Consider the following 10,466-nt stretch of genomic DNA (forward strand, 5'->3'; position numbering starts at 1 on the left):
ATTTAAGGAATGCCTGAACCCCCTGGTGACCGGTTTAAATGTTTCAGAAAAACTCCTGTCATTAGTATATAGTATACTTAATAAATCTTTTCTTTCTCTCAATCACAAATAGGACAAAAAATATATACCTTGTAAAGCAAGATGCAGTTACAACTTGGAAGGAAATTGCCTCTAAGTCTCTGTTACCTGTCTCAGAGTTACCTATTTATTTCTATTAGATGTTGATTCATCAGTTGAAGAAAATATGTAGATTCCACATGGCTTTCCTCTAGTTTGAGTTCAGTGGGCAATCTGCTCTCAGATGCTAGAGATATAGAAGCAGATAGTGTTTGCATGCTCCCTAAGAATGCTCTAACTTGGAGTGCTGAGGCTGGACTCATTTATTAGAGTGGCAGCTACTCCCTGAGTATCTGCTATTTCTGAAACTGTCCTAAGTGGCAGGGCTTAATTCTGAGCAAAGTGCAGTCCTTCTTTTGCAAAGTTATATTCTGGAAAATGACCTTTAGCATTCTTTTCTAACCAGAAATTCTGACTCACCACTTCCATTTGATGAAACTTTGGTTCAGCCAGATTTTTAAACAATACTGTTGGCAGTCTCAAGTCCCTAAGGACACTTGTTTATCACTGAAAACAACGGAAGTATCTGGATGTTACTTTGAGAAAGGAGCTCCCTCACTGGGAGCTGTTTTGGGTCCTGAAAGTAGTCTGTGAAGAAGGCTGGTTCAAGGTCTCAATTGGATAGACATTGACTCACATTCTTTTCTTTCTTTTTGATATTTTTGTCTATTTTATTGTGCCCTCGGTCATTATTATATACTAAAAATTGGTTCCAAAAGTGAGATGGAGTATCCTTACCCATATCTTACAAAATAGGCCAAACTTAGCCAGAAATGATAAAGAATGCTACTATTAATAAAGAGAAAGTGAATCAAGAACATACAATAATTGTGAACATGTGTATACTAACATTGGTGTACTTAATTTTGTGAAACAAAGTGAAAAGATAGACTGGTCCAGATATAATAATAGGACTCCAATAACCCATCAGAATCAGCAAACGATCTCATCCACACAAAAATCCACAAAGAAACAGCATAAAACTACACTAAAGATCAAACAGGCATACCAGACTTCTGTGGAATCTGCCGTTCAACCTTTATAGAACGAATATTTTCTCAGAAGCCCACAAAACATTCTTCAAGTTAGTACATGATTTGGACCACAAAACAACTCTTTTTAAAAATTAATTAATTTACTCACATTAAATGCTGCCCCCTCCTGGTCCCTCCTCACAGAGACCCTCTCTCCATTCCCCCTCTCCTTCTCCTCTGAGAGAGTGGGGCACCCCTTGAGTATCCCCCACTCCAGCCCCACTCATCAAGGTTCTGCCAGGGTAGGTGCATTCTCTCTCACTGAGGCCAGCAAAGGCAGCCCTGTTGAGGAACAGATACCACAGTCAGGCTACAGCTTTAAGGAGAGCCTCTGCTCCAATTGTTGGTGGGGGGGGGGGGCACATGGAGACTGAGCTGCATGTCTGCTACATATGTGCTGGGGGCCTAGTCCCCCAAGGGTCCAGGTTAGTTGACTTGGCTGTTCTTTCTGTGGAGTTCTTATTCCCTTCAGAGTCTTCAATCCTTTTCCCAACTCTTCCATAAGAGTCCCTGACTTTCGTCTACTGTTTGGCTCTGCATATTTGCATCTGTTTCAGTCAGCTGCTGGGTGGAGCCTCTCAGAGAACAGTTATGGTAGACTCCTGTCTGCAAGCATAACAGAGTATCATGAATAATGTCAGGGATTGGTGTTTGCTCATAGAATGAGTTTCAAGTTGGGCCAGTTATTGGTTGGCTGTTCCTTCAGTCTCGGTTCCATTTCTTTTAGACGGAACAAATTTTGGGTAGAAAGTATTGTGGGTGGGTTAGTGTGCTTATTACTCCACTGGGGGTCCTGCCTGGCTACAGGAAGTGGCCTCTTCAGGTTCCATGTCCTCACTATTAGGCTTCTTGTCACCCTCATTGACTCCTGGGAGCCTCCCTCCAGAGATTCAAATCTCTGGGACTTACTAAAGATTCCCTCCGCCCTCACCCCTGTTAGCTGTAGCTTTCCATCCACTCTCTGTCTCTCAGCACACCTGATCCTGCCCCCTCATCCCTCTTTTCCTCCTCTTCCCACCCATTTCCCTTCCTCTCTCTGCCTCCTGTGACTATTTTGTTCACCCTTCTAAGTGTGATTCAAGATTCCTCACTTGTGCCTTCCTTCTTGTTTCACTTCTTAGGGTCCGTGGGGTGTATGATGGGTATTCTGTACTTTATGGCTAATATCCACTTAATGACTACATACCACGTGTGTCCTTTTGGGTTATCTCACTATTTTCTAGTTCCATCCATTTGCCTGAAAAATTCATGATATCTTCATTTTAAATAGCTGAATAGCATTTCATTGTGTAAATGCCATGTTTTCTGTATTCATTCTTCAGTTGAGGGACATCTTGGTTGTTTCAAGTTTCTGATTATTACAAATAAGGCTGCTATTAACATAGTGGAGCATGTGCCCTTGTGACATGGTGGGGTATCTTTTGGTGCCCAGGAGTGGTATAGCTGGATCTTTATGTAGAACTATTTCCAATTTTCTGAGAAACCATCAACTTGATTTCCAGAGTAGTTGTACAAATTTGCAATTCCACCAGCATTGGAGGAGTGTTCTTCTTTCTGTACATCCTTGCCAGCATCTGCTGTTGCTTGAGTTTTGATCTTAGCCATTCTGACTGGTGTGAGGTGGAATCTCAGGGTCGTTTTCATTAGCCTTGATGACTAAAGATGATGAGCATTTCTTTAAGTGCTTCTCAGCTATTCAAGATTCCTATGTTGAGAATTCTTTGTTTGCACCCTATTTTTAATTGGGCTATTTGGTTTACAAAGCCAAACTTAACAAGCCACACACTGAAATAATTTATCATGTTGTATCATGTCATAATAGAATAAAACTAGAAATCGACAGCAAGAAAAATGTATAAAATATTTACAGAAATGTACAAACACACCGAGATTGAAAATGCAACTTTGAATGATTAAAAAGTCATAGAAGAAATCAAATAAAAATTAAGTTTCCTAGAATCTACTGAAAAGTGAAAACATTACTTACCAGAACTGTGGGCTATCAAGGGTTGAGTAACACACCGTTGAGTACACACACACACACACACACACACACACACACACACACACACACCATTTAGTCCATGTGTGTGCTAGGCTCCATGTTTATACAAGAATGTATTACTCAGAATCTATCTCTATTTATATGTAAGGAATGACATAATAAACATCAACATACTCCCCACTAACATGGGCCATATACTAGAAGTTTTGTCATATATTTTCCCAATTTCCATCTTAAAATAAACAAATAATGCTACTTAAATGAAATAAGTAAATAATATGTCAAAGTTCAGACTTGCATTAGTTGTCATCTATACTCTTTGGAACATCTGAAATGGTTATGCATTATTCTGTTGTAGGTGTAACTACATGTTATATATGAAATATTAAATGCTACAGATATTGCATTTCAAAAGAGGTACATGCAAATACTGACCATGAAATTTTTGATAACTGGTTACCTGCTTTTAAACTATCATTAATAGTTAATATTAATATGTCAAGAATCATATATTTGTTAATATTGAATATTAATATGTCAAGAATAATATATTAGTTAATATTGAATATTAATATGTCAAGAATAATATGTTCATTTTAATTAAAAATGAAATATTTTTTCTTTTCTCAATTTTGGCCCTATTGTCACTATGACTTGTCTCTTTCCCCATCTTCATCTGTCTTTAAGTTACTTAATGTCTCTTTGATAATATGATTATATTTCTGTTAAAATATATTGAAACATAAAAGTAAAATATATAGAGAGTTAAAATAGAAAGAAATCAGTGTAACTCACAGAAGTGAGTTACATGCTAGGTAGTGGTACATGCTAGGTAACTTCTAGTTATCATCAACATGCACCTCCCACCACACATATACACCCACACTTACCCCACCCCACCACAACACACACCTATCCCCTAGCAACCCCACCACTACATATACACCATATCACCACACACAACATGGACACACAAAAACACACACATCACCCCACACCACACACACCACACACACGGCCCCTTACCACCACACACACATGACCCCCTACCACCACACACAACACACATCTACACACACATCCACTCCCAGCCCAATCTCTTCACATTCTCTCTCTCTCTCTCTCTCTCTCTCTCTCTCTCTCTCTCTCTCTCTCTCTCTCTCTTTCTCTCTCTCTCTCTCACACACACACACACACACACACACACACGTGCACTTTTTCCAATTTCTACCTGGTTTTAACATGGATAGAACAACTGTACCAGTATAGACAGGTATTTGCAAAGAGATATCTTCTTCAACATTCTGTACCCTCCTAAAAAACAGTAACCAAATTTCATCGTTTTTATAATCAGCATTGCTGTACTGGCAATATCAGTGCCTAGAATATACCATAGCATCTTATAGAAGGAGCATTACAATAGCCAGACAGCTGCCCCAGTGGTGGGAGGAGAGTGTGCAAGGTGGCTGGTTATACTTAACAATGAACAAAGAGACTCTTTTGGTTCTGCTTAGTTCATGGTGCCTTCAGTTCATGTCAGTGGCATAGTCAAGTCTGGATATCTTGTTCTAAAATAGACTCCAAACTGCCACTTGATCTTTCCAAAGCAACTTTCTAACTTTCTACTTTTTCCAGCATTTCAGTGGCTTGGTCATATTTTTTTACTATGGTTGAAAAGTAAACATGTGCTTATCATGCTCAAAGACAAAGGCCTTGATTTTAACCAAAAACACAAGACAAATTTGACATTACACCATAAGAAAGAATTTCCGAAATACTTCTCATATGTGTGACTGCCTGCATTATTCCACACAGATAGAGACTGTCTGTGGGAAGCTTTCTCCTTAAAATGTTGGAGACGTTCTTCTTGGAGGCGTTGGCTCTCCTTACATGTGGTAGAACCCATTCTTTCATAACAAAGCTTACTATTTTCTGCCCTGGGAGAATCACAAGATATAAAATTCTCTGGGAAACGGCCCTGAGTAAAAACATTTTATAACTTTATGTTCTCAGTTTCAGACTTATGGTTTGAATACGAACTTTTCCATTCAAAAAAAAAAGTGTTCAATGAGAAAATTTTTGGAGGATATTTGAGAAATTCATTGACAGTGCCAAGAAGGTTAGAGAAATTCTTATTTCTGACTACTTTCAGAATTATAAGAAAATCAGATTAAAAATGAAACATTTGAAAGCATGGCAATCACTGAGGCATTTCTGAGAGACGAGTAAGTTAATGTATTGACTCTCAACATCTGCTTTCTGACATCTCAGTGGTTTTCTGAAGATGGCTGTCTGTGTATTCTTCATCCTCCTCAGGAGTGTCCTCCAGAGCCCTCTTAAGAACTGTTTTGAGAGACCGATGCTTTCTATGCTGCCTAAAGGAACCTACAAGGAAATAAATGATGGGGTTGGCAGAGCTGTTTACACAGGACAGGATCACAGTAACTTGGTAAATGTAACAAATGGGGTAATGTAAATGGATCCAATATAAAAAGAAGAGGTAAAGCCCAAGAGGCAGGCCACAGATGAGATAGACCATCACTGTGAGTGAGATTGTAATGTACAGCCTGGACAGTGGCTTGCGCCTGGAACCGCAGAGGACCCTCACCACTAGGGCCAGACTGGACCCAAAGAGAAGCATAAATAAAAAAATCAGAAATGCAGTTATAATAAAGTCAACATTTTTCCACAAATGACCATGAGTCTCACCCAGGAATCCTGAGAAGAACCAATCAAGGATGCCCATGAGAAAGGACAGAACCCAGATTAGGGCACATATGATAGCTGACATGTTTCTTGGGCGGTGGCAGTGGTACCAGATTGGCCACAATACAGACAGGCAGCGCTCCGTGCTAATAGCACTGAGGATGCTCAGGTCTGAGATATAGGGAATGATAGCTGCCTGGCCTAAGATTTCTTTGCTTAATTCATGGGTATAGAGGCCAAAGAAGTCAATGATCCGTAGCAGAGCGTCAACAAAGTGGCAACAGAGGAAGAAGGAGTCTGCCAGAGCCAGGTTGAGGACATAGACTGAAATGGCTTTCCTGTGTATGTGGAATCCCAGGAGCCAGAGTACAATGGTATTTCCTGCCAATCCAACCAGGGCAATGATGAGGACCAGGAAGGGCAGGGTCAAGCTTGGACTGCAGTTGGGACGTCCAGTTTCATTCAGTGGTGTAGATTCTGTGTTGTGGGATGAGATGGTTGGATCCATGCTCACAAATCTTCCAGTAGTGTCCCTGAGAACACAAACCATATTTGAGCACCTTAACATTGCCCCTTCTTGTGATCATAATGTAATATAGATATTGTTGTCAACATGGCTAAATAAAATCATTTATAAATAAAAGGCAAGTAACATGACCACATGGGTTAAGGATTATGGACTTTGGATTCAAATTCAGAGCGTGTTTATACTCTATAGTCTGGGTCATTCTTCCTCTGTATATCCAAGGACCTTTAAATCACATAGAAATGATTCATGTTATTCTATGTCACATCTATGTATTCCTTGAGACAAACTACATGGAATGAGCACTACTCTGTTCTAGACCAGAATTTTTTCTCATGTAGGACTGAGAAAAACACAGAGGTGATCATTATATCCCTGCAACCAAGATAGCTCCATCATCCATGGTGAAGAGCGTGTTTTAGGGCCACAGTGCTAAAGTGAACTTTTTCTAGGACATTTGTTAGGATGACTGGGTCTGGTGATCTAGATGGGACCCATTGGGGGATAGTTCTTAAAGACAAAGGTGATTTCTATATTTTCCAGGGTTTAGCTTTTTATATGTGACAGTGTGTTTTTTCTTTTATAAGTATAAAAATTTAAAAATCTCATTTAAAAATTGAGTATATGCATGTGTGCATGTGTGCATATGTATGTGTATGTATGTATGTATGTATGTATGTATGTATGTATGTATGTATCTTTGTAGAGATTAGAGTTGAAAGATTTGGTTCTCTCATCATCTTTGTCCTGGGGATTGAATTTAGGCCATCAGGGTTAGCAGCAAGTACTTTTTCCCACTAAACCATCTCACTGGCCTACATTGTGGGATTAATATTTTCTCAACAAGTAAAAGAACAAATGAGGTTGCTTCTAGCAGTAGATAATTGGGATTAAGTAAAAAGAATAAGTAAAATAAATGAAAAGAATCAACATACACACACATATAAAGTTATAAAGTAAAATTTCATTCATTGAAATTATTTTATAGATAGTTTTGTATATTTGAAATGATATTTATGGCCAAATAATTGAATGCCTTTGTTATGAGAATTCAGGATAACTTTGGCTAGCAACTAGAAACATTTTGTTACTCAGTATAAGTTCAGGGCTTGGGTGGAGCTGAATGTTTTCATCAGTACAGAAGATGAAGTAGTAAGTTAGAGAGAGGTCTATGTAATATTATAAGAGGATAGGAAAATAACAATGGAGAAGTATGAAGAATATGTTGTGAAGTGCATGATATCATCTAATTCTTATTTTTCTAAAGATTGCTAATGACAGCTTGTGTATTAAGAGAGTATATTTTGATGGTAGAGGTATAAAAGTGCAGAGAGAGCAGGGCAGTGATGGCACATGCCTTTAATCCCAGCACTTGGGAGGCAGAGGCAGGTGGATTTCTGAGTTCGAGGCCAGCCTGGTCTACAGAGTGAGTTCCAGGGCAGCCAGGACTACACAGAGAAACCCTGTCTTGAAAAACCAAAAAAAAAAAAAAAGTGCAGAGGTGGGGAGGGATGGGAAAGGGGAGGGAGAGGGAGAGGGAGAGGGAGAGGGAGAGGGAGAGGGAGAGGGAGAGGGAGAGGGAGAGGGAGAGGGAGAGGGAGAGGGAGAGGGAGAGGGAGAGGGAGAGGGACCAAATAGAGAAAGAGGAGATGACAAGATGACAGTGCATCTGGGAACTAATTGAAACCCACTGCTTCTACACAGCAGGAGCACATTGTGTAGAAAAGAGGCTCATTTAGGGGAGGCAGGAAGCAGAGATGGGGTGCCTGTGCTAGATTCTTTCTTCTTTCTCTTTTGTTACATTCTTTGGTGAAGCTATCCACATTCCTTCTTGGGCTCACTGTGTTGATGCTTGCCTGCAGTGCCCTTTCAGACACATTAAGAAGTGTGATTTTGTAGAATTTTCTTAATCCGGTCAAGTTGTCAGTCATGTTTAATCATTATAAACCCAATCCAAATCAACTTGGCACCCAAGTACAACTCCTTAAATTATTCAGAAATTTCCAAATAAAAACAATATTGCCATGATTTTACTTATCATGGTAGAGAGATCCTGTGTACAACTAAAAATACAGTAATCCACTCCTTTAATCCCAGCAGTCTTAGCTTGCTCAGCATCCAACATTTGCAAATGTCTTCTGAGACTCAGACTAATTTCTTTGCTGTCATTCCCTATAAAATAGTATAAAACGTCAAATGTAGAAACTTCCAACATACAATCACATAGAGTAAACGTTGTTCTCATTCTAAAACAGAGAACCAGGAGAATGTCAAGAAAGTATGGGCCCAAAGCAAGAAAGCAAACCACTGGTGCACACATAAAATCTTGCATCTTCATCCTCATCATCAGGGTCACATGACACTGCAATGTGACCTCAAAGGGCTTCCCGATGGGCTACCTGCATTCTCTACCTACATCAGTTTTCGGCAGATGTTTCATGTTTCTGGCATCTCCAATTTCCTTGGATTCTAATTTTGCCTTCAGCTTTATTCTTACAGCGATTTAGTCAATACATTCAAGGTATGCACATCAAAATACCATCAGGTATTTCTGATGCTTATTGTACAATTTGTGAGCAAATGAATAAGACCTAGGGAGTTAAAGTCATCTCAAAAGTAAAAGTTAGAGGGCACACACTATTGGATATGGACTTCTCACCAAGCTCTGGTCATCATAATAGTAGGTGTGGGTGTAACTAGACCAGAGACTAATATATGTTTTCATAAAGTACAAGACAGTATTTTAGCACTTCTCACTAGATGGTTTCTGTCACAAATATTTAACTTTGCTGTTGTATGAAGGTACCCACAGAGAATTCATAAATAAATGTTTCTCTCTTCCTCTTTTCTTGTTTCCTCTTATATTTGTTTCTGCCCTCTCTCACCCATCATTACCTACCTACCCTCCTCCTCTCCCCCCTCTCTCTCTTTCACCCACACCCACACACCATATATGTGTATAAAATTGCAGCTGTAATTTTCATGAACTAATATTTCAAATTTACCTTGGTAAATTAAAAAAAAAAAAACATGACGTTAGCAAGACTCAGACATTTCCATAAGCATTCAAGACTACCAGCCCAAGACTGGTACCACTCACAATGGGCCAGGCCCTCTCCTGTCAATCATTAATCAAGAAAATGTCCCATAGACTTGCCCACAGGTCATTCTCATGAGGTTATTTTTCTCAACTGAGGTTCCAAGTTGACTCTAGCTTGTGTTAGGTTAGCATAGAACTAGACAGCAAAATAGATAAATGTGCTTCTTTGATTCAGGCATTGCTTTAATTTGGGTTTCCCCAGATGAGTTTACTGGAACCTCCAGTATACTCCTGGGAAACCAACCACAACACAAGTACTCACAAACATGGTCTCTCATCCTCAGGACTACCATGTGGTGTTGGAATATCTGTTTCTGTGTCACAGGGAGAAAACAGTCACAAACTTAACCATTTTAAAAAGATGAGATGCCTGCACTTTGAATTGGCCTAGTTCCTGTAGGCATTAAATACAATATTTTCTCTTCTTTACAGACAGAGGAATATTCTCTAGGCTAGACACTGGTACAGACCTCAGTAGTCCCTACCAGCCACCACATCATGTCTCCAGAAATTCTTACATAAGAAGAGAAAAGTCTGGGATAGGATTTGAGAACACAGGACAGTGGATACAGCCATTGTCTTGTCCTAGGCCAAAATTTTCTCTCAGGTACTGAAATTAAAAATGGCAAAGAAAGCCTCAGGCTGCATTCATGACTATTGATATGGGAGATGTTTTAAGGATATAAGGGAGTCTGATTTCTTGCTACGACAGATAGTGAAGATAGCTGGTTATGTTATCCTTAAAAAACAGAAATGTCTGTTTTCAAGGGTCTGACTCTGAGTGGCACACTGTCTTCTTGATCTTTGGTAATCAGATGATTGAGTGGAAGAGGAGTATGATGGGAGAGGACTGTTTGGGTTAAATACAAAAGCAAACATGAATTACACTTGTAGGTACTAGGACATTCAAGTAAAGTAAGATGAAGAATATTGTATTCTTTGTGGCTTTCTTGGACAGCTCAGTGTGTTTAGAAGAAT

At 39.4% G+C, this 10,466-nt stretch overlaps 1 protein-coding gene across 1 annotated transcript; it reads right to left on the reverse strand.

Moving 5' to 3' along the window:
- Nucleotides 1-5,401: 5,401 nt before the first annotated feature.
- Nucleotides 5,402-6,370, reverse strand: LOC117697084 (mas-related G-protein coupled receptor member X1). Its single transcript, XM_034487964.2, has one exon. The coding sequence runs from the start codon at nucleotides 6,368-6,370 to the stop codon at nucleotides 5,402-5,404; it is 969 nt and encodes a 322-aa protein (XP_034343855.1).
- Nucleotides 6,371-10,466: the final 4,096 nt, after the last annotated feature.

Source organism: Arvicanthis niloticus, chromosome 1, assembly GCF_011762505.2.
Source record: "Arvicanthis niloticus isolate mArvNil1 chromosome 1, mArvNil1.pat.X, whole genome shotgun sequence".
Classification (NCBI taxonomy): Eukaryota; Metazoa; Chordata; class Mammalia; order Rodentia; family Muridae; genus Arvicanthis; species Arvicanthis niloticus.

Bases quoted from the DNA above. Each gene is read 5' to 3' on its own strand.
- LOC117697084 (XM_034487964.2), bottom strand. From the start codon at position 6,370: ATGGATCCAACCATCTCATCCCACAACACAGAATCTACACCACTGAAT.